At 33.9% G+C, this 26,743-nt stretch overlaps 1 protein-coding gene across 2 annotated transcripts in view; it reads right to left on the bottom strand.

The window, feature by feature from the left end:
• LOC143239186 (OTU domain-containing protein 7B-like) overlaps positions 1-22,821 on the bottom strand; it is a 47,945-nt gene extending 25,124 nt beyond the window's left edge. The window contains exons 1-5 of one of the 2 annotated variants that reach the window (XM_076480053.1): positions 22,703-22,821; positions 16,496-16,587; positions 8,667-8,906; positions 7,726-7,965; positions 5,174-5,272 (exon numbers count right to left, since the gene is read on the bottom strand). In XM_076480053.1, coding sequence (XP_076336168.1) covers positions 5,174-5,272; positions 7,726-7,965; positions 8,667-8,906; positions 16,496-16,568 — 652 coding nt within the window. In that variant the 5' untranslated portion in view covers positions 16,569-16,587; positions 22,703-22,821. Of the gene's footprint in view, positions 1-5,173; positions 5,273-7,725; positions 7,966-8,666; positions 8,907-16,495; positions 16,588-22,673 lie in introns of both variants that reach the window. The other variant, XM_076480052.1, reaches the window with a different exon arrangement.
• Between the last annotated feature and the right edge of the window lie 3,922 nt (positions 22,822-26,743).

The following is a 26,743-nucleotide window of genomic DNA, read 5'->3' on the forward strand; positions in this document are numbered from 1 at the left end:
TCGAGAGAGAAATGAAAGAGGGCCAGTTGGCCTTGTCCAACTTCCACTGAGGCACATGGGTCAGGTGGCACTAACCACGGCCAATCTATCTTAATCCAATAGGAAAATTATCACTACCCCATAGATTGAAGTCAACCTCCCAAGAAAAGCAAGTGAGCAGATAGAAAGATCTGTAGCTGTAAATGACTGACTGAGTGCATAAAAATAAGTGTAAGAGCCAGTACTGAAGAGAGGCAGGTTGTGATTCAAGGGCATATGCTCTGTAGCACACTCTCTCACATCAGTATTAGAACCACCCCAGAGGGGATTATGTCCATTAAGATCCCCACAAATTAAAAAGGGGGTTGGCAGTTGCTCAATGAGGGCATCATGATCTGATTGATTGTAATTTTTTCCAGGGGTACAGAGAGCAAACAGTGATGGTACAACCCAAGGAGACACGGATAGCTACAGCTTCCAAGGGCGTATTTAATGACAAGAAGCGGGTGGGCACATGTTGATCAACCAGCAGTGCTACTACCCCATGTTCTTGTCCTACACATGACCTGTCATTTTGGTGTAAGGAGTATTGTCGAACTGTGACTGTATTAGTAGGTTTTTAAAATGTTTCCTGTAAAGAAAAGCATTTGGGATGATAAAAGTCAATCAAATCCTTGATGTCATTCACATCTGATTGAAAACCTCTACAGTTCCATTGGATTAACATGGCCATTTTTCTTTATTTTGGAGGAGAATATGGCATGGAGACCTTCTGCTTGCGACTGCTTTTTTTCTTTACTGGATGTGGGTCAGTCACTCTCTAGTGACCCTGCTATGGATCGAGTAGGCAGGTTGGAGTTTGTAGATGTACGTTCCAGTGAATGAGGATGCGAACAAGTGGATTGTTTAATTTTTGAGGTATCAAGAGAAGAAGACCACATGGAAACACCTGGGTGTAAACAAGGTGAAGTTGGGCAATGACTGGAAGATGTGGTAGGAACAGAGATAGAAGTAGAAACTGATTCGTTAACATTCATTAACTTTGTTGATTTTGGAGGGTACTAGATAAAGATGCACTGTTAAAGGTTCTGTAGGAGGCATGGAAAGGTCTGTCTGGACTCCTACTGTAGTAGTGGAATGGATTACAGCAGCACAAGTCCAAGATGGAATTAGGAATAGTAATTTCCAAGCTTGTGGGTTAGTAATATTATGAACTGTCTTGCTTAAGACATTGTACTTCTTTCTCTTTCACCCATTTAAGGCAAGAAGTAAAATAGGAAGGATGTGGACCATTACAGTTAACACAATGTGGTTCTAGTTGGCATTCAAAACCACAACGGGCACATGTCAAGGAACCACAGCAAGATGTTTTCGAATGACCAAATTGTTGACAATGAAAACATCTTACAGGATCTCTGACTCTGAAATGGTCTTAAAATCCCTCTCAACTATAACTCCTTTGGAAGAATTCAAAGTGGAATGAGGAGTAATTTCAATGGGTATATATCCCCAATGGCCTTCAACTTCAAGAGGACTTTGGAATGTTGTGATGAAGCTGTTTCCACTAAAATGACCCCAGACTAATTTTTTTACCAATTTAGGCGAGCCAGCAAGCACTCCTAAACCCTTCTGAATACAAAATGGAGAAATCTGCCCTCAGGGGTTTTCAGTTAAAGAATGTATAATTAAAAATCACGGGCCAGATTCAAGTTCAGAGTTTGACCACATATAGCCATCAACGTGTGGTCATTTGCCAGTAGTTGAGTTTTTCTCTATACTGACATGCTTGTTTATTTTTCTTATTTGAGGGGTATTCATAATACAAAAAAGAATATTTCAGTGCCCATTGACCCTATCCACCATGGAGCCTTATAAGGTCACTGCAGCAATGCCAGGGTTTCATGAGCACTATACCCAAACTCCAATATCAGACATAATGCCCACTCTAGCTGACAGATCTTGAGGGGTCACCCCAAGGCTGCCTGTCTACAGGAATTCAAGACCAAAGTGGTGTGTTGGAGTTGGACCCCTTAGCCACCAGGTTCCTCTCCTCCCCTTCACAGGTCACCATGCACAGCAAACATGCAGGAGGATGTTTTGATCCTAGAGAAGGTAAACTGAAAGTACAGGACCTTCCCTGGGAGGTACCCTTACCACATACAGGAATCCACATCGAGGGGGGGATATAGTGGAAAACGTGTTGAGGTTTCAGGAATATATTGAAATGCTGCTTGTATAATACAGTAAGTTACTACTGCCACACAGTCGTCTACTGATGGCTTTCAGTCGATGGCAGGATCAAGTTCTGCAAGAGCAGTGAAAGTGGACCAGTCTGCCTGATCCAGCTTCCACCGGGGCACGTGGGTAGGGTGGCATTGACCGCGGCCAGTCTCTCTCAAAAGTATAGAGAAATTATCACTGCCTCATGGATTGTTGTCCACCCTCCAAGAAAAATGGGAGAATAATGAATGGGAGCAAATTGAGAGATCAATAGTAGTAAAGGACTGACTAGGTGCATGAAAATAAGTAGAAGAACCAGTATTGAAAAGAGAAAGGTTGTGATCAGAGAGTATGTGCTGTACAGAGTGACCCCTCCTATCAATATCAGCACTTCCCCAGAGGGGATGATGTCCATTAAAGTCCCCCAGGATTAAAAATGGAGACAGCAACTGTTCAATGAGAGCATCAAGGTCTGATTGTTCATATGTCTCTCCATGCAACAGGTAGAGAGAACAAACAGTGATGGTATGACCTAAGAAAACACGGAATGGCAGCACACGTCCGAGATAAAGTGGTGGACAGTAACTTTCGAGCCTCAGGATAAGTAATGTTATAAATCATTTTCAAACGCTGCACCCCTTTTTTGTTCAAACCATTTAAGGCAAGAACAAAAGTAGGATGGGTGAGAGCCATTGCAATTAACACAATGACGGTCAGTTTAACACTCATAAACGTTATGGTCCCTGCCATCACAATGAGGACACATCAAGGAACCACAACATGATGTCTTTGAGTGACCGACCCGCTAAAACTGAAAACATCAGAGAGGATTTGGAATGTTTGGCCATACCCTGCAATTAAGATAACCTGCCTTGATGGTGGCAGGTATATGTGGCGATGTAAATGTCAGAACGAGGATATCGGTCAGCATTGTAATTCCATCTTTGCAAGTGGAGATACGCCTAACTGCAGAAACTTCGTGAGTGGAGAAACCAGCAAGAATCTCTGACTCTGGGATATTCTTCATATCCCTCTCAACAATAACTCCTCGTGATGAATTCAAAGTAGCATGAGGCGTAACCTCAATAGGTATTTCCCAAATTGCCTTGGAATGCAAGAGGAGTTCACAGTGTTGAGATGTGGATGTTTCCAACAATGTGTCACCAAATCGAAGCTTCTTTACTGACTGGGAGAGCCAGCAAATCCCTCTAGTCCCTTCTAAATGAAAAAGGGAGACATTTGTCTTAAAGGTTTGTCTGAAAGAGAATGTAGTATAAGGAAATGTGGTACAACAGGTGTTATGTTGGAGATTACTGCTCAGAATTTTCAAGGCATGGTCATTTACCTATGGGCTGTTTTTTCACTATTTTATTTAAGTGTTTATTTGGAGGATCCATAATAAAAAAAAAGGGAAATTTCGATGCCTACTGACCCCACCCACCATGGAGCCCTACGAGGACATGCACTACAGTGTCAAACAAGGACACTTATGTAACATCAGGGTTTGTGAGCACTATACCCAAACATCAGCACAACACCTGTTGAGAACATCCAACACTGGTACTTGATTGACCCCAGCCCAAGTGGACCAGCCGATTGATGGAAGGAGGGCCACCTCAAGACTGCCCATCTACAGGAATTCAAGGCCAAAGTGGTGTGTTAGGGTTGGACCCCTCAATCACCAGGATCCTCTCCTCCCCTTCACGGGTCACCATGCACAGCAAACATATGGGTGGATGTTTAGATCCCAGAGGAGGTAAACTGAAAGACAGGACCTTCCCTGGGAGGTCTCCTCACCACATACAGAAATCCACACTGAGGGGGAGGTTGTAAAATAAAATATTTTTCTTAAAGCTGTTATACATGCATTTTGAAATAACCAAATATTATTAATTACTCTATCAATGCTACATAATTCCACTCTAATTTATCAGACTTACTAACTAAACAGTATTTAAGTAAAACAAAATATTATTTGCAGACAACATTTTCACTTCCTGCTTTCTTCTGATTCAACACAAAGAAACAATCTTGGAGACTTCCCACCTTTTAGAGATTGACAAAACCAGCAGGGGAACACTTGGAGCTTTCAATTGTTTATTCACACATCATAGACAGAAGTAAGTGCACATAAGCAAATATTTTCAACAATAAAAAAAAGGTGGGTAGGGCCACTGTGTTTGATTCATTAAATGTAATTGTATCTCAACAAATATAGAAGACAGAAGATTTTATATTCTAACTTGTCAGCATAAGTAGTGTAACTTTCTAATTCATAAGAAACTGTAAGTTTTGTATTTTGACATCACAAACACAATTTGAATCAAAGCTGTATTCAACATACCATGTAACACACAAATCGATATTTAAGAATTTTGTTTTAATATTTATTTTCAAATTAAGAAATAAACTAATGTATAATACTAAAAAGTGAATTATAACTTACAATTTCATACCAGACTAACTAGCATATATTTATAAAATAGTAGGCAATAAAATTTTGTAATTAAGTCTATAAACATGATGACCTGCCCTTTGACCCAGATCATAGAATGACCCATGTTAGTAACAAACAATAAATAAAATAAATTACATATACTTATTATATGCCAAAGTTTAATTAAGAAAATAAATTATGAAGAAAAAACTTTTCACACATTAATTAAGATCAGAATAAAAGAAATTGTTACAAATTTACTGCAACTGATAAAGAAGGAAAAAACCTTTCAAATATTGACAATCACTGGACTGTCACTTTTTAATGTAAACAAAACATGGAGGAACAGTTATCCTGCTACAAAAAATGTACATATCTCATGATGTTTCCACACACACAATGTTTAAGAAAATATTTGGTTGTAAATTTAAAGTTACATAATTTGTAGCCAACACACAACTATCTGGTAAAAAACAAAAGGATTATTCAGCTTAACTTTATATAATGCATACAAAATGAAACACTATCAGGTATTACCTAATGAGGCAGCATGAAGTAAACAGTTTCCATCACCAGTCGTTGCTAAAGGCCACAGTCGCTGACAAACTCCAATATCAGACCACCAGTTGAGTCGACCTAATATTAAAAATATCTGCTGAAGTTCTAATATACATTCCAGAATAATAAAAATAATACAAACCTCATGTTTACAGATGTAACTCTGTACATCAAACTGATTATTTCACATTATTAAAAAACTTCATCACATACCAGCAACTAAAAGGTGAGATATCTGCTTGAGCTTTCACTCAGATAATGTGTCTACAAAACAGATTTCATCTGAAAAAACTATACATTATTTACCTACAATCATCCATGAACACAAAAAAATCTAATTTTCATCTCAAAAATTGTCTGTATAAATCAGTAACAGACCTTCCAGTGATTTATGCTGCCATTATCCTTTAAGATAAAGGCTGAAACTGACTAAAACAAAGCCTCTTTTTAACACAAGTTCTCTTGTGGAAGTGATACAACTGATGGTTGTTTTCTACCTTCTACCAAAACACCTGAGGGTAGTCTTTATTTTCTTGTAACTAAGAACATTTCAGAACTCGCTGCTTGAGTTCTAATATGTGTTATCTCAGAAACAGTCACAGTTTTAAATTTTAAATAGTGAGCAAACAATTCTGTTTCTGTAAACGTATGTCTCAACAAGTTATTACAGCTATTACAACAGACTCTTTAAGCAAGTATAAAGGTATTATTTAAAGGTTAAGGTTCTGAAAAACAGGTTTTACAGATTCACTGGGCAGCCCCAAATACCCGTCATTAAATATCAAATCATTCATTAAACTACTGGAGTTAATCAACATTCGCTGTTAACAGATATCAAACTAGCCAAAAAACATTGGTATAACATGATAATAACTATCAACAGATCAGAAGACAATCAAAAACTGTTCAGAATATCAACTATCAACAAATAAACTAGTAGAAATTGTTAGTATGAAGCCAATATCACCCAGTAAGAAATGTCAATCCAACCAATAACATTTGATAAGAAGACCTAAAACAGCTATTTGTGGGATAACTGATTTATTTCTCTACAATATTACATCTCTGATAGTAAGCCACTATCACCTACAACATGCTAGGTCCAATTATATTCAATCATATAACTGGGTTTATGATAGTAGCTCCCTCTGTTGTTTAATATAATAAACTTAATACAAATATAAAGGTTCTTTGGATATTTTATTAATATTGTTTTAATTTTTTAATCCTTAGTGCTTCTAGATTTGTTCTTATTTTGAGTTTTTTTCCCTGTATTCAATACCTTCCTATATTTCTAAAGTTTATTTCATGTTGTGTTTCTCTCATATATTCAATTACATTTGACTTTTCATTTTTCATGTCCTTTCAATCTGGTTATTATTTTCTTGCCTGTTTCTCCTATATAGGAACTTTTGCCACCTAAATGATATGTTTTATTAACTGTGACATTACTGTATTTTTTGTTATTATATTACTTTGTTAGAAACCTTTGAATGTTGGTTCTTTGCTTATTTCAATTTTTACTTTCACATTGTGTCTTTTGTTTGATTTGTATTATAATTTAATTGAATTTTTGTTTATAACATCCATGAATATTATTTATTCATAAATATGTTTTCTTTTACTATACTTATGTGTTTTAGTCAGTTCTATTGTTGTTTTTGTACGTGTTCATTTTTTCTCAGTTCATTGTTTCCGTGACTGTGTTATCAGTTATGCTTAGAATGTACTCACCTTTTGTTTCAAAATATTATGATTTGAATTATTTTTCATGTTTTCACTGGTGAATACTTTCAGTGTTGTTATAATATCACTTTTAAAATTTGATTTTACTGTTTTTATTGTGATCGGAGAACCAGTTAACATACATTTCATTGTGGACTTTCTTTTGGTCATGTTTCAAACTTTTTTTTTTTTTTTAGTTTTAGGAACTTTATACAACAATTGTTCTCTTTTTCTAATGTAAATATTTGTTAATATGCGTTTAAAATAATCCCATAATTTATTCTTTTTTAAAGCCACATATCATCAAAGTGATGGAAATACATGAACAACCAAACCAAAAATATCTGGGAACAACACAGATCAATCAACAGAATGTCAGGAGAACCATTAAATTTGTAGTAAGTTAATTACATTTAAAATCAAAGAGAGATGGTTTTATAAATCCATTTATATAATACTTGTACTTTTTACATCATACACGATCAAGTCCCACTGATGAAGATGAAACATTATAAAGACAAACCATTCACACTGCATTTTAATTAAGTGGGTACCTCTTAAAAAAAAAAATAAAAATATTTGATATTCAACAGTATCAGATATCATGTCAGAAAATAAGTGACTGGTAGGGAAAACTGTTATCTGGATAAAGACACTTAGGTAGGTGATAAAAATGAATAACACATAAATTTATTACATCATAATGGATGAAAATTTACCAGGTTCCTTTAAGAACATTTTTAAAGTTATTTATTCTAACAATAAAAAGGAAATTATGTTAAAACATTTTATCTTAAAGATCTTACCAGCATGTTCCAGAGACACAAGCGTTGATGTTTCAACCAGGTCTCTTTCAAGGAACTCTCTGAAGTCAGGAGGATGTATAGAAATGTCAGGTAAAGTAAAGGTATAAACAGGGGTGTCCAAGAGAGCAACCTGGGCATATGTTGCACTGCTGAGTGGACTCCTGACAAGTTCACTTCTTGCTCTTGCCACTAGACCAACATTTTCAGTTGCTTTTGATATACCTCTTGAAAGTCTTTTAGCTGAAAGGTACAATACAGAGAATTCAGTTAGTTACATAAGAATGATTTTTGTACTCATAGTGAGATCACGTAATTCCATAAGACCACCACTGTTTGTAATCAATGTGATAACCATGTGACTGGGCAACCACCACTGATTGTTGATTTTACTTTGTTTTTTTCAAATAAACATAATTTAACAAATCTGAGAAGAAACAAGTTGATCACACAGTTCTTACTGAATAACTTAAATATTTAATGTTAACATAAAGAACAAATTTATTCTGGATAAAATCTGAAGTTGGTCACAAACACAGAAGAAGGTGTAAATATTGCTATATGCATATATTGTATGCATGATCATACTTTTAAAAAGTTTAAAACTTTTACCATTACTGGCTAAATCAAGAAGATTTAGATTTCATCAAAAAACAACTTCTCTCTGCATGTATTCACAGTAATACATCTTGTGGTGAGAGGGTTGAACCAGCCATTCAATTTTTCAGTATTTAATTCTACTAGTTGCAAACTTTACATCTGTATGACTTCATACAAACCCACTGTCACCCATTCATATGATACAATAAGTATGACACTTAAACTGGGAAAAATTTACATATCAACTCCTTCAGCCAATCAAAAGGTTATATTCTATGATGGCTACTTACTGATTTATGAATAATTGGAAAGGTTACATATGTACTTAAAACTTCCACACTCACTTTCAAGCTCTTCCAGTTCTACAGCTTTCTCCTTGTGCAATGCAGGCTTGGGAAGAGAAGATAACTGTTCTTCATCGGTATCTAAACCTAGCTCTCCACCTAATCCAGTGATATTATTCTCCTGGATATCACTACTAATGTGACTGGATGAGGACAAATCTGGTGACAATTCCTGGATCTTTGTGATACCCTTCATCAAATAAAAAGCTGACAGAGCTGACTGTAGGTCCCATTGTTGTCCTGTACAATACAACAAATTTTAAGATGTTTGTAAGAGTATATTTTTAGTAACTTGTATATATTTCACATGTTCAAGGACATTTCCTAAATATCACAACAACACAATACTTAATATTAAAAAAAACAAAAAAATTTTCATTTTGTCACTAAAAGAAAACAAATTATTTCCCAATAAAATAAAAAGATATTATTTAAGTAAACCAAACTCCATTTCACTGACTATGTAACATTTGTTAGACCATACTTATTATTTCTTACTGGCCTGAGTAATTTTTTTGAATGTACAAAAGGAAACTCCCAACACATGTAAATACACACACACACACACACACACACACACATATATATATATAATTGGTTGATAACTTATTAAATTTTTTCTTAAAAAATTATTAACAATTACAAATGTTGGCTTCCTTATAATTTTGGTATGGCAAAGAAAATTTTCATTCTCTATCAGTGATACTAAACACAAACCAAATGTGATGTTTTTTTCAAATATAAAATAAGATCAAATCAACAGTACAATAACATAATTTTTATCTGAAAACCTTACAAGAATGTAGCATTGTATATTTTGTATTTAACAAAATTTAAAACAGTATGTCTACCAAAATCAACTAATGAGTAGCTGAATGCATTATATCTTATTTTTAAATAATTCAACACAATGCATATATCCAGGACAACTTTTGAATAACTAAATGCAATATTGTATTGATATGTGTAAAGCACAGAAATCTATGTCTGCCTGTTTGTCCGTTATCTAACTACTCCTAAGTCGCTGGGCCAATCTTGAACAAACTTTGCAGGATGATAGTTTGAAACAAAGGGCATATTAATGTGGTTCACAACCCCCCTCCATTCCCTACTATTGCTGTTATTAAGCATTTATTATCTTTGATGTAAGATAATGTTAATAATATTCATATATAACATCACATCCTCACATTTCAAAAACAAAAAAGAGCTTATTAAAATTTCTATGACACAATATATACACTGTAGGATGAGAGCACAAAAATATATTATACAGCCCAGAGAGTGCAATACCAATCTCTATGGAGGAATGCAATAAGAAAAAAAAAAAAACACCCACAACTTTACTACATACACTCAGCTAATATAAAAAAGCCATTTCTTGAGTTACACCAATTTCCTACTTTGACCCATGACCTTTCAATTTCAGCCTATAAAACACTTTTGCAACCAATGACCATCTATTAATTAATAATGCAAAACATTATGAAAGGTATGAGATGGAGTGTTTAAAGGAGGTAACAGAAAGCACCCCCTACTATCACCACTTGGGTAGCTACCACTTCCCACAAGTCACCTTTGAATCAATATAATTCAACACAATGCATCTACAGAGGGCAACTGTTAAACATTGAATGCAGCATTGTGCATTTCATATCTAATTCAACACAATGTATACATCTAGACAACAAAATAAATAATTGTATATTTTATATCCAACATAATTTAATATAATATGCCTATTGAGAAAAAGTGAATGCACCATTATAAATATTAAGTGAAATTGTTATTATTAAAAATGGAGTCAAAATTATTACAAGTAGTTTTGTTAACAGTGGTATATGAAAAATGCAAAACTATGGAGGCTATGCTTTAATATCAGCTCTTTAGGTTCTTACAGTTAATAAATCAGTAGAGCTAATATTAAACAGCAAAGAGAAATTATAAGTTGCTGTTAGAAACTTAAACAGGTTACAAGAATGCTTCAAAACTGTGTGAGCTACAACAGACTTAAACAAAGCTAAGATAATACGAGGCTTCCTAAAAATATTCTCTGTAATTGAAAACTGATTCTGTACTGTTCTGAGAGGTGACTTACTAAAGTGTAAGCATTACAAGTGATAAAAAGTGTTTTGACTTAATTTCATTGGCTCATGGGTGCTAGTTACTACCTTGAGGAAATATGAAACATTTGTAATAAAGCATGTGTCATATGACACTTTCATGTGATGAATAAACAAATATCCAAATATGAATATACAATAGTAAGAAGTAAAACATCAAATTAGAGTTATAATTTCTGGAATTGGAAAACAAATAAAAGTGTGCAGAACAAAAATGAAATTATTAAAATCATTAACAAAATTACTAACCTATTAGTAGACCATAACAATAATTCCAAAATATTGTAAAATAATTTCATCTATCTTACACAGCTAGTGCTAGGTAATTAAATCAATTACCTTATTGTGTACGACTTACAATATGCTTGTTTTAACTAAAACTGGTTACAATATATTAATATTCATTTATATTTATTTGATAAAAAACAATGTTAATTGCTGAATAGCTTGCCAATTTGTATTTGTTAAAACTTACTTGACACAGACAAATAATAATCTGACAACATCAAATTATTAACCTATCCACTTGAACATTACTCCGGTTTAACTATACCAACGTCTAGGTAGACAGAAAGTAGTGAAAAAAAATATCTAGCTGTCATTAAATGTTGTTTAATTTATTGTATTTTTAAATGTCTTTCTATAGTTTTTCTGGACAGTATTTTAAAATGAAAATGTATGAATTATTTCACTTTTTTCTTTCTAAATTCCAAACTGTATGGAAAATTCTTGCTTAAGGGCTTGTGATTTTTTTTATATTTATAAAATTTGTAATTACTTTAAGTTTTTTAAGCTGATAATGGAATTAGAAAAATGTTCACAAAAGTTGTTAAAGTTTTTGATATTACTATACTTTTCTTATAAAATTATAATTTCCAAATTATAAATCACTTTAACCTCTACAAAGTCATCTAGTAACAAGTTTTCTTGCCAAACAGTAAATGTTTGAACTGTTTGTTTTTCTAGGATTGTAATGAGTTTACTTTCACTGAATTATACATTATCATACTGTTACCTCATTGACAAGAATCTATGGACAATTATTTTTCATAAAGAATTAGTTTAAGTAATAATAGAGCACTAAGGTAAGATGTCCCAGTCCTTTGTATCTTTGTTTGTTTATTACGAATTTTGCACAAAGCTACAAGAAGGTTATATTTACTAGCCATCCCTAATTTAGCAGTGTAAGATCAGATGGAAGGCAGTTAATCATCACCACCCACCACCAATTCTTGTGCTACTCTTTTACCAATGAATAGCAAGATTGATCATCATGTTATAAGGTTCCATGGCTGAAAACTTGAGCATGCTTAGTGAGATGGGGAGTCGAACCTGCAACCATCAGTTAATGAGTCAAGTCTCCTAACCATCTGGCCATGCCATGTCCAGTTCGATGTTATAACATTATACTCCTGTTTTTTCTTATCAACAGTTATTTTTAATGAAAAATTATTTAGTAATAAATATCCTATTTTATTATAAGTATCAGCTTTTATAGTAAGAAGGATTTTTACTGTAAAAATTATAACTTAAAGTGAAACTTAATTAGTAAGTAAACTTAACATGAAACTTGTAAATATCCTAGTTTTTCATGACAAACCTACATTTTTTAACCCAACTATTTCTGAATAATCATACAACACACCTTACTATACTGGTCAAATGTTTTAAGGACACGTACAAGGTTATCATTCAATAAAACCAGGTAATGTTATTCTTCATAATTGGCTTATTTATAATCAGTATCATAAAGTAACGTGATTTTGTACACAAAAAGAAGAAATTTTTTGGAAATCCAAGGAATAGTATTGGTTAGATTTTCAATTATTACTGGTCTTGTAACACATTATGCATATATTTTTATGTACAATTTAGAGTTAAAATGGCAAGTTGAGCCTAAGTTGCTGAACCTGAAGATATCCATCACATCAAACCAAAATTAGTTTGAAAATATCTTAAAGAAAACATAAACATATAGTAACTAGGAATATTAGCTCATCTCAAAATAATTGAGATGAATGCAAGTGATTATTGAACCAATGTTTATCAATGAGCAAGTTCCACTAATGTTCAGACTTATGGAAAACAGCATAATATCTTAGAACTGCACAAATTTATAGCTCATCAGTGCAGTTATTTGTGGATTATGTAAACAATCAAACTGGACAATTAAATGTTTTTAGCTCCAATGGAAAATGTACATAACCAACAACAACATATATCATATTGTTAATAAATACTTTTTACCTAATGGAGCATTAAAAATTTAGTCTTTCAACAAAGCTTGGGCAAAAACTTCAATTTTGGACTAAACTTTAACAACCAACTTCCCGCATTCATCAATCAATGGATAAAATAGGATAATCTGGCTATTCTTCAAGTGGATCCACCCCAATAGTTTTATACTCTAAATATTTTTCCCTAAAATCCCAAAGGGCCTTTTTTTATGATATTACAAAATAGTACACAACAAAAGTACATTTCTGAAATATATTTTAAAATGTTAATAATTCTATACAACATAGAATGATTATCTATTATTCTCTTTTATATTATTATGCACACACATGTAAGTAACTCCAATCTCTCCAAACAACTTTTAAATACATGTGTAATATATGATAACAAAGGCCTGCAAATTTAAACTTTATAAAAGTTGTTTTGGTTTTAATAACAGATTTTCCATAACTCAGCTATATGGATTGTGAGAACAGGATTTTTTCTACAGTGTAAATTTTTTTTTACAAATTGGGAAGAAAACAAAATTTTCTTATATCAAATTACTATTTCATTTACCATAATGAACATTTTTTTATTATTATGTTTGTTAAAAAAATATAAACAAACTGAAAAAAGGTAAAAAATTTGATATGAAACAACTATTCACATTCATTCTACCTACTTTTTTTTTGTAAAATCGGTGTATTTTTAGTCTGAAAACTATGTTTTGCACTCTTTCCTCTATGTATTGTCTGGAACCTCTTGTTTCAATGACCGGCAGTAATCAGACATCATGATAAAGTTCCACCTGCCATGATATCTCCTCTCCAGTTCCCTGATCTTCATGAAACACTTTTAGTAATCAGACATCATAATAAAGTTCCACCTGTCGTGATATCTCCTCTCCAGTTCCCTGATCTTCATGAAACACTTTTAGTAATCAGACATCATGATAAAGTTCCACCTGCCGTGATATCTCCTCTCCAGTTCCCTGATCTTGATGAAACACTTTTAGTAATAAGACATCATGATAAAGTTCCACCTGCTGTGATATCTCCTCTCCAGTTCCCTGATCTTGATGAAACACTTTTAGTAATCAGACATCATGATAAAGTTCCACCTGCCGTGATATCTCCTCTCCAGTTCCCTGATCTTGATGAAACACTTTTAGCAATCAGACATCATGATAAAGTTCCATCTGCCGTGATATCTCCACCTCAGTTCCCTGATCTTGATGAAACACTTTTAGTAATCAGACATCATGATAAAGTTCCACCTGCCGTGATATCTCCTCAACAGTTCCCTATCTTGATGAAACACTTTTAGTAATCAGACATCATGATAAAGTTCCACCTGCCGTGATATCTCCTCAACAGTTCCCTGATCTTGATGAAACACTTTTAGTAATAAGACATCATGATAAAGTTCCACCTGCCGTGATATCTCCTCTCTAGTTCCCTGGTCTTGATGAAACACTTTTAGTAATCAGACATCATGATAAAGTTCCACCTGCCGTGATATCTCCTCTCCAGTTCCCTGATCTTGATAAAACACTTTTAGCAATCAGACATCATGATAAAGTTCCATCTGCCGTGATATCTCCACCTCAGTTCCCTGATCTTGATGAAACACTTTTAGTAATCAGACATCATGATAAAGTTCCACCTGCCGTGATATCTCCTCAACAGTTCCCTGATCTTGATGAAACACTTTTAGTAATCAGACATCATGATAAAGTTCCACCTGCCATGATATCTCCTCTCCAGTTCCCTGATCTTCATGAAACACTTTTAGTAATCAGACATCATGATAAAGTTCCACCTGCTGTGATATCTCCTCTCCAGTTCCCTGATCTTGATGAAACACTTTTAGTAATCAGACATCATGATAAAGTTCCACCTGCCATGATATCTCCTCTCCAGTTCCCTGATCTTGATGAAACACTTTTAGTAATCAGCCATCATGATAATGTTCCACCTGCCATGATATCTCCTCTCCAGCTCCGTGATCTTGATAAAACCCTTTTAGATGTCTCAGATTGAAAATAATCCCTGTCATCATTTCTGTTGATCTCAGGTTCAGAAGGAACTGTATCAAGGGTCTTCATGGAGTAGGTACACCAGGTCCATGAGGAACAGATCTTACAGCAATTGAAGGAACTTATTCATGGAGTAGGTACACCAGGTCCATGAGGAACAGATCTTACAGCAATTGAAGGAACTGATTCATGGAATAGGTACACCAGGTCCATGAGGAATAGATCTTACAACAATTGAAGGAACTGATTCATGGAGTAGGTACACCAGGTCCATGAGGAACAGATCTTACAGCAATTGAAGGAACTGATTCATGGAGTAGGTACACCAGGTCCATGAGGAACAGATCTTACAGCAGTTGAAGGAACTGATTCATGGATTAGGTACACCAGGTCCATGAGCAACAGATCTTATAGCATTTGAAGGAACTGATTCATGGAGTAGGTACACCAGGTCCATGAGGAACAGATCTTACAGCAATTGAAGGAACTGATTCATGGAGTAGGTACACCAGGTCCATGAGGAACAGATCTTACAGCAATTGAAGGAACTGATTCATGGAGTAGGTACACCAGGTCCATGAGGAACAGATCTTACAATTGAAGGCTTAGATAAGAAATATTCTTTTTATTTACAGTGTTGTAGCCTTGCATGTTACACAAGCAAAAGAAGCAGTCATCTAAAACTATGGTTTCAAAGCTCATGCCAGACTATTGAAATTCTAAAAGGCAAAGACTTTATCTTACCTTCAGTCCATTATCTCAACTTTTTAAAACACACAGTACAAACTATGTGCAAAACCCATGATTTGTCCCAGTCTGCAAGTTTCATTCCAAAATAAGTGTAAGTTCTTTTATGAATTCCGTAATGTTTTGCCTTCATTTCTTTAAAACAAATTTACTACAAATGTAAAGAATATGTTCAATTCATTTATATAACCTCTAGTTGCTATAGTAATGATTAAGTAATATTGCAAAGAAGATAAAAATGACAAAGTGCACACACAAACATACTATGGAGAAATGACACAAAAAGTGGCTTGTAAACCATTTATATACCAGCAGCATTTCTCTCCTGGGATCTAGAACAATTGATACAATTATCATGTCATGATTAGTCTACAGAAATCGATAACCAGTGATTATCAACATTTTAAGCATAACAAAATGCAACACAATTTCAAAGAAAATGATCCACTTATGTAAAAATACATATGATGTTTCTTGAAAAACCCATACGTGACACTGTAAAATGGATATTTTCACATTTAGCATACAGGAAGTACTGTAGAACAAAGAAATTTTATGACAATAAAAATATTATAGGTCTGTATATTTGATATTAACTGCAACTGCATCTTAAAATGAGGAAAGACATAACATAGGTTAAAATTAAAGAAACAAAGACGAACTTACACATAATAATCAATAAACCAAAATAATAAACTAACCTTCCAACAAATCCCTAGCCAGCCCTGGGTCAGCAGCTGTCCGAGTAATAAATTCAGAAAGGATGGAATCCATCAGGAATGTCTCACCATCTCTGAAATTATCCAGATAAGAGATGAATATTTTTTAACAATTTTACAAGATCAAAATTAGTTAACTTGTGTTTCATAACATACATCTAATAGATGCCAGTAAAAAAGAAACTTTATCTCTAGTACGAAACTACTCCACCCCAAACCCAATCTAGCAATCTACATTTTTTTTGTATTAAAACAGAATTCAAATAATATTAACTTCTGAGTGGAGACTGAGTTCCTTCCAGTAAGTTTAACTTTACAAAATCACAAAGAGGAAGTTAAACACTTAACTTCTATATTAAGGGTTAAGATATAATAGGAAACAAGTTGTAAAGTGTGTAGCCACAACCTACACAGACCCGTAATTTACATAAGTAATACAATAAACTTAGAAAATGCTTAATGAATGAGAATTCTGATAACCATGGTCACTGAAATTTAAATAGCTTGTGGTTAAAAATGTATGCTATTTTAAAAGCAAGATGAAGTTCAAGACAAGGGCCAGTATGGTAAGAACACGTCCTATCACTGAGACACCTGTTTCCATAAGAATAAAAAACATTAAATAATTTAATATATTTAACTAAATCATCAGACCACAGACTGTTACTGACCACAAATACAACACAGCAAAGAAAGATGTGAAAGTTGCAGAATAGTTCTACATATACACACTGACTCATCTAAGATAGTTCAATATACATGCATTGACTCATCTAGTCAAGGTAGTTCTATGTATATGCATTGACTCATCTTGCCAAGATAGTTCTATGTATACGCATTGACTAATCTTGTCAAGGTATATCTAAGTAGACACATTGACTCATCTACTCAAGGTACTTCTAAGTAGACGCATTGACTCATCTAGTCAAGGTACTTCTAAGTAGATGCATTGACTCATCTAATCAAGGTAGTTCTATGTATACGCACTGACTCATCTAGTCAAGGTAGTTCTTTGTCCACACATTGACTCATCTTGTCAAGGTTGTTCTATGTACACACTGACTCATCTAAGGTAGTTCTATGTATATGCATTGACTCATCTAGTCAAAGTAGTTCTATCTATATGCATTGACTCATCTGGTCAAAATAGTTCTATGTATACACACTGACTCATCTAGTCAAGGTAGTTCTATGTACACACATTGACTCATCTAGTCAACATAGTTCTATGTACAGTGCACTGACTCACCTGAGGTAGTTCTATGTATATGCATTTACTCATCTAGTCAAGGTAGTTCTATGTACACACATTGACTCACCTAGTCAAGATAGTTCTATGTACACACTAACTCATCTAAGGTAGTTCTATGTATATGCACTGACTCATCTAGTCAAGGTAGTTCTATGTACACACTAACTCATCTAAGGTAGTTCTATGTACACACATTGACTCATCTAGTCAAAATAGTTCTTTGTATACACATTGACTCATCTAGTCAAGGTAGTTCTATATATATGCATTGACTCATCCAGTCAAGGTAGTTATTTGTCCACACATTGACTTATCTTGTCAAGGTTGTTCTATGTACATACATTGACTCACCTGGTCAAGATTGTTCTATGTATACACACTGACTCATCTAGTCAAGGTAGTTCTATGTTCACACTGACTCATCTAGTCAAGATAGTTTTATGTACACACTGACTCATCTAAGGTAGTTCTATGTATATGCATTGACTCATCTAATCAAGGTAGTTCTATGTACACACATTGACTCATCTAGTCAAAATAGTTCTATGTATACACATTGACTCATCTAGTCAAAATAGTTCTATGTATACACATTGACTCATCTAGTCAAAATAGTTCTATGTATACACATTGACTCATCTAGTCAAGGTAGTTCTATGTATATGCATTGACTCATCCAGTCAAGATAGTTCTTTGTCCACACATTGACTCATCTTGTCAAGGTTGTTCTATGTACACACTGACTCATCTAAGGTAGTTCTATGTATATGCATTGACTCATCTAGTCAAGGTGGTTCTATGTATATGCATTGACTCATCTAGTCAAGGTAGTTCTATCTATATGCATTGACTCATCTGGTCAAGGTAGTTCTCTGTCCACACATTGACTCATCTTGTCAAGGTTGTTCTATGTACACACATTGACTCATCTAGTCAAGATAGTTCTATGTATACACACTGGCTCATCTAGTCAAGATAGTTCTATGTTTACACACTGGCTCATCTAGTCCAGGATATCTCCTACAACATGTGCTGAAAAGTACTTAAAGTTGAGGCAACCACAAATCAAATCAACTCACAAGTTAGATAGTACAACAATCAACAAGGAGGTACATTATGCACCATCAAAATTCAGAGTAAACGAGGTTTGGTACAGAAGATTACTGGTCCCAAGTGGTAGCAAAATGAGATAAAGGTGATGGCTGGAAGCATGTTCTCCCAAGACTAAGTCATATCTCAAAACACACAACCCACAAAGAGTGGAATACACAGGTAGGAAAAAAAAAGACACTCAGACCAGAATAGAGGAACCATTACTGGGTTAGAAACAGCACCTCTAATAGAGAAAGTAGTGTTGATACTCTTCTGAAAGTTTTTAGATGTGGAATTTTTCTAGAAGTGACAATACAATCAAGTATTAGCTCATTATCCATCCAAAAGAACTGCTGTAATAAGTCTGAAGTTTCTTTTAGTCACTGCTTGCAACTAAATATTACATATCCTAAGTTCAGGAAATATTTCATGCAAAAAGTTGAAGAAAAAAAACAAAAGTTTAAATATATGAAACTCTTGACCTTTCACACACCCACTGCAATATACAAAACTAGACATCACACAATGCCAACTTTCTGCATCATTAACAGACAGTGAAAAAGTACATGAAAGTTTCTCATGCAGAAGGGTGTGGTCCTTAGAGTTGGCATCCAGGAAATGCACTATCTTGTTTCTCAAAAACAAAGTTACTATTGAACAACACATACAAGGACAGGATTTCATTCTACGCTAACTTATAAGTGACACAGGCAAGTAAACAAAGGTGAATCTCGAACTCTTCCAGTCCAGCTATTTCACTAAGTGGTTTTAGTTTTATTCAATTAGAATATATTAATATCCCACTTGTACAACTAATTACTAAGTACCTGCAATTAAAAATTACCAGTCAATAATGTAAAAGAGTCATTGATATATATTTATATAACACCAACAAATAGCATCTAACACAGTTGTAATCACAAGAACAATATAAAGATAAAATCATTGACAAAAACTCTAACACTATTTCCTTCATTTCACATAATATTAGAACTGTAAAGCAAAAAAATCAATATTATTCAAATAGCTCAAGCGCTGAGAACAGAATCTCTCATCAGATTGAAAGATCATGACATGATTTAAAGTTTGTGTCAAGAAAGCACAGTGGACATAAAAGAGTAAAGAAAATTGAAACAAAGAAGTAAAAACAAACATTAAGGAAAGTTTACAAATGTTAAAAAAGTTAAAAGTTAAAATATCAAATACTAAGGACAAGAATATTAATAGCAAAAAGAAGAAACAATAAATCCATGAAACTAAAAACATTTCATTTAAAATAAGAAATAAAATTTTTTTCTTTTGTGAACTCAACCTGTTTTATAAAATTATTTATATATACATAGTTTGGTCCAATTTGTGGTAGTATATAAATTAACATGATAAATTACAGGATTAATAGCGACACAACTCTCTTATATCACATTCTTATGTTTTCACTTACTGTTTTTGTCATTTTAACATGAATGGTGATATAAGTCATACATGCACTTTACATTAGGTTTAATAAGATATGGAGCAAATTATAAGTGTATTAGCCCATATTCATTTATACATTCTTTGTTAATGTTCATGACAAGTCACAGATTACATTTATGTATAAATAATTTAAGTAACCTGTCAGTCCACCTAAACTTTAAAATCAAAATAAAAAACCCAAAACAAGCCCTTATCATTTGAAAACTACCAAGCCTTCCCTTAAATTAACTGCACATGCCATATACAAGATAAAGCTATTTCAAAATAAAGTTGTCTCAGACAAAATGTGTCCTGCCCTGTCAAAATTTATGTCCTCTAATTCTATAATTCTCTTCCTTAATTGTGAAAAAAATTGAAGCATCAACACTCTCAATTCTCTTAATAACCTCTGACATCTCAATGATACCATATAACGCTTTTTTGATATAAAACAATTTCACAGATCTTAAACTATCCTTGTATAACAGCCTTTCCATTCCATATATCATCTTAGTAAACCCTTTCCAACAATTTAATGTCCTTCCTAAGATACCACAACTAAAATTCAATATGGTACTCCAAATGTGGCCTAACAAATGACATACAATGAAATTATAAACACTTTATACTTGTATAAAGTAGTTCTATGAATAAATCCTGTTTGTTCTACCAATAGCAACATCATACTGCTTGAATGGTTTAAGATACTAACTAATTTTCCTTCTATAACAATGTTACCGTTAGGCTCATTCAGATCAAAATTAAACTCATAATTCAAATTACAATATCATATACCACCTACATTACCTTACATTTATTACAAATAAGTCATCTACCACTTATACATCAAACTTACTAATAATCAAAATCCTTTTGTAAAATAGCTTCATCCAAAACCCTAATATTGTCAAGAAATATAAATAATTTATTGACTACTCTTTCATCTACATCACTGATATAAATCAAATCAAGAAGAGTAAAGGTCCTGAGACCAAGCTCTGAAGTATTCCAGTTGTGACATTAATCCAGTTTGACTGACTGTATTTATAGCAAACTGTACTTTCTTCTATCTAGGAAGTTTTCTATTCAATGAGTTTTATGTGGCACCATGTCAAATGCTTTGCAAAAATCCTGATAAACCAAAGCCATGGCCTCACCAACATAAGCAGTAACCTCATCAAGGAATGTCAAAGACTTTCCCCTAGTAAAACCATGTTCACTATCTAATAATATTTCATGTTAAATGACATTGCAAAGCCTTTATCAGACTTTCACACCATTAATAAGCCTATAATCAATGGGCTTATTTTTATCACCTCCCTTGGAAAGATGAGTAACATTAGCTAGGTTCTAATCATCTAATATCTCCTCACTATTCAAGGACTTATAAAACCCTTTGGGTAAATGTTACCTTACACAGCAGCTTTATCAATCCACAAACTTTCCAATGTTTCTTAACAAATAAAATCATCTTGTTCAAACTGTTTATAATGAAAAAATATGCAAAAATCTTCAATAACACTGATAATAAAGTCAAATTAAATAACCCAGCCATATTGTAATCATCAGTTATGAACCTTTCTCTATCATCCTTCAAAGACCCTACTCCCATCCTAACATTCTGCTTACTCTTAATCAAGTTAATTTACTTTAAAAACATTTTACTGATAATTTCTGGATTTTCAAAGAACTCTTTTTCCCTATATTTCTTTTAATTTTATTATTTCCTTTTTCATCTCCTATTATTCTATAAATTTTCCACAGCACTCAATTTAAACTGAATTTCATAATGCTTTTCTTTAATTTTATCCATTAAAACATTTGTGAGGAAACCTGTTTTTCTTTTACTTGCAACTACTTTTTCTTTAAAATTAAGGAACATGTCTATAAAATGACAGTAACACTTTTGAATCGTTTTGTCGTTAATTGTATATTATTATTTTAGATATTAGACTATATATTATTATACCAGTAAGAATAACGTGTAATAACCGCACTCTTTTCACTGTGCCATGAAAATAACATCATTCACATTAAGCAGTCAAACTTTACTATAAAATAGTAATGGTTATTGAACTACGCAGTTTCACTACAGCAATTCACTGTCAATGTATAATACTAAAACATACAAGAAAATAAGCTTAATCGACTGGAAGACACAATAATAGTACTAATAATAATTGTGATAGTCTATAAACTATAAATTATCTCTATTTAGAAGTCCTAATTCAACTTTCAGGTTCAAACTTCAACTCTTCTTTTTTCCTTAATTAGTTGCAAATATAATGCAAACAGCACTGAATACTAAAATAAACTACTGTATCATACTATTATTTAAAAATTATTAATAAACTCTCTTACTCTTAATTTTAATTCCTTAAAATACGTACTATCGAACGCTTCGTAACCTAGTTTACGAATTGCAGATGAACAAAACTGAGAAAACAGTGACATCTTGTGTTTGAAATTATTTCAAGTTTGAAGGCGAACATCAGGCTTTCAATTAATCACGATCTATTTTGACAAAATTCCACCTATTCAATATGCATTTTAAACAGCAATCTACTCCACTGTTGTTGTTCCATACGGGTTTAGATTCAACTCTGCACATATTTGTATTTCTAAATCATAAGTATATGCTTATGTTTTTCTTTGGTTTTTTGTTGTTTTTTTCCGAATTCACATCTGAATGTTTACATCGTTTAATTTATTACATTATTTTCAGTTAAATTGTATTCAGTCGCATACTGGTACTTTGTGTGAATGTGTTTGTAGTTAAGCACAAAGCCACCTGCACTTTACCACCACAAGTATCGAAACCCGATTTCTAGCGTTATAAGTCTGCAGAAATACCGATGTACCACTAAGGGACAATCAATGTGATCTGCGAATGACACCATTCAGTTTTCATTATAAATCACATGTGAAAAATTGTTATTGAAATCCTTATTTTTATGTACTTATCCCAAACGAATGCTGTACTTATTGCATGTTATAAAAACCCATAAATGAAAGCAAAGCAGAAGACATCGTAAATACGTTAACCACACGACATCTACCATATTTAATGCCGAGCGGTCTTCCGCCCAACAGCAAGAGTCATCAGGCTGATCTAAATACAATATAAACAATAGTGATTTAGATTCTAGACGCTACATAAGTCTCACCAATTTTCATGAACACGAAGTGTTAGGTTGTGAACTGAATTAAGCACCTAAACTGTAATAATTAATTTTTACTTTCTTTTTTTTCAGCGCACTCAGCCAATATATTATTAAAAACATACGTAAAGAAACTTATATAACATATTTGCTCAATCTGTGAGTTACCTTCAGCTCTTCGCTAGTACAGCGGTGTGTCTACGGAATTACAACGCTACAATCAGAAGTTCGATTCCCCTCGATGAGCTCAGCAGGTAGCACAAGATGGCTTTGCTCGAAGAAAGCACACACAGAAACTTGCACTTCAGACCTGTAATTAGCCAAAAAATGGTTCAAAATAAAGTTCAAAATTATTCTATAATCTTTGAAGCGAAAACTGATACAAAATATTGTCACAAACTAAGTTTCTAGAAAACGAACTAATGTTGTAAAACATTTAATCTGCATACAATCAGAAATGATCATCTCAAACAGTTTTGTAATATTAGAGATTGAAGTATTTTTGAATGTTGTATGCTTAAAAATCGTAAGTGAAACTTAAAGAAATATTTTCTTAATATTGCTATAATTGAAATAAATGTTTATGTTTTTCTTATAGCAAAGCCACAAAGGGCTATCTGCTCAGCCCACCGAGGGGAATCGAACCCCTGACTTTAGCGTTGTAAATCCGGAGACATACCGCTGTAAAAGCGGGGGCGAAATAAATGTTAATACCACCTTTCTATAATTAGTTCGTGAGAATATATCTAATAAGATATATTCGAATAATTTTTCATAGTTATTTACAATGTTTCGCAAGTAGTTAACATCTTTAAGAACTATTTCATGAAAGTTTTTACCAGTTTAGTCTTGCTTCTGTATCTATATCCTAGCTGTGCAAAATTCTCTAAACGGTGACACAAATATAATTTCAAGTTTATATAACTTTGATTTTCTCTCTTTCTTGAATACATCACCTAAATAGTCATTGAGCTGCGTAATTAGTAAATTATACAATAGTGAGTTAAGATCCCTTTGTCTGACTTGAAAGTATGGTATAATATTATTATATTCAAATATTTGACCTCGTGGAGACAAAATTAATCTAAATCTCAAACATGAAGATAGCATCAAAAATTGGCCACTTCAAACAAATATTTAAGGATATTCTAATGAAGAAGTCTTCCAAAGCATGTCTACCACATGTGATAATGACATATTCATCAACAAGTTTACAGAAGGAAAGCTAACAAACCCAAGTGGTCTCATGTTGATCGGAATGACATTTCATCTCTCATAGAAATGGTTTTGAAAGGCGGTGTGTTTTGAAGTAGTCATATTGAACCATACACTGGAACAGTGGTTCTTAACCTAGTTGGAGGTACTAAACCCTGGAAGTTTCGTAATTGCACACTGAACCCTTCGTAATTGGAAAAATAAAATATGATTTTTTTCAAATTCAAAACATAAGTAGATATTTTATTAGTGCACAGAATGAACTATGCATCAGTTACACACAATATCACTGTGTTCAAAGAACAAAACATGAATTTCACACAAAAAACAAAAACATAACTCAATGAATATTCACTGCAAATCAATGTGACCTTTGCTGTTGCCTTTCAGAGACAAGTTCAGAAATGCTCGGCTTCACCTTGGCAAGTGCCACTCTCACATCATTTTCGCAACAAAGTCTGTTTCTTTTCTTCGTTTTTAGGTTTACCATCCTCAAAAAAGATTGCTCGCAAAGATACGTTGTAACAAACGATATGAGTATCTCAAGGGCTTTCTGAGCAATAAGAGGGTACGCTACGATTTGGTGACACCAAAACGTTGAGAGCGTTGTTGTTCTGAAAAGTTGCTGTTGAACCTGGCTCTGCTGAAGTTCAATGATTTCGTCGAGGTATTCATCATTAACATCTGCTGTCGCAACATTAAACGTGAACGGCTGTCCCACCCATGCTGGATATGACTCTCTGGTGGGGAAGTATCTGTCGAGAGACCTTGCGAGCTCATCTAAGTGCATGGCAATTGCTTGCTTCAGTTCCCCGGGTACAGAAATGTCTCCGATTTCAGATACATCTTCGATCTTACTTACACAGTCGTCCAGCAGGGGAAAGTTTGCGAAGTTATCATTCTCTGTTCGTCGTTTCCATAGCGGTAGCTTTTCTTTCAAAGCCTTCAGGTTTTCTTCCACTTCGATGACGTTGACTCCACTGCCCTGCATTTGTTCATTAAGAGCTTTGAAGATATCGGCCATGTACGCCAAAATGAGAATAAACTCAGATTTTTCGAAGCAATCTGCATGACAATGTTGGTGCTCTCGCAAAAACAGGGCTAATTCCAAACGCATGGCAAAAACACGATTCAGCACCTTTCCCCGGGATAACCACCGAACGTTAGAATGGTACAGAAGTACCTCGAATTCAGAGCCCATTTCATTACACAGCTCTTTGAAGATGCGGTGCTTCAGGGCACTATTTCGCACAAAGTTCCATTTCGCACACATTCCATTACAATTTTAATACTTCTTCCAGTTTTGAAGGCAAGGTTTTTGTTGCCAACGCATGCCTGTGCAGAACACAGTGCATTACAATGATGTGTGGTGCATCGGCTTGCACCAGCGCACCAAAACCAGAGTTTTGTCCCAGCATGACTGGAGCTCCGTCCGAACAAACTGCAGAAACCAAAGATCGTTGTCTCTGAAGAAGTCATCCACAAGTTTCTTCACGTCGGATGCCTTAGTTGTTGTTGCAAGAAGCTTACAAAATAAAACATCTTCTTTTATCTCGTCCTTCTTCACATAGCGCACGAATACAACAAGCTGGCTTAGATTGGAAACGTCGGTGGTCTCGTCGAGTTTAAGGCTGAATTTTGTTGGGCTTGAAATCAGATCTGCAACTACTTGAGCCAAGATGTCATCGCTCATGCCATCTATTCTGCTGCTGATGGTGTCATTTGAAAGAGGAATTTGGGATAACTTATTTTCAGCAGCTTTTCCCAGCATGATATTTGCCATCTTCAACGCAGCTGGTTTTACGAGTGCTTCACCAATGGTGTGTGGTTTGCCCTGTTTTGCAATGACGTACGCAACTTCGTACAATACTGTGAGGATCGGTTTGTTGATGGGTACAAAGCCGAGAAAAGGCAAAGTAGCCTTTCACCGAACCTGGCTCTCTTTACCTTGAATTCAGCAAGCGTTGTGATCTTGTATTTCCCATCTCCATGCAGCTTTTTGAAGTGTTCTCTTAGTTTTGCCAGTGCTAGACTAGAATTGCTCAACTTGGCATT

The sequence above is a fragment of the Tachypleus tridentatus genome, chromosome 13, assembly GCF_004210375.1.
Source record: "Tachypleus tridentatus isolate NWPU-2018 chromosome 13, ASM421037v1, whole genome shotgun sequence".
NCBI classification, from domain to species: domain Eukaryota; kingdom Metazoa; phylum Arthropoda; class Merostomata; order Xiphosura; family Limulidae; genus Tachypleus; species Tachypleus tridentatus.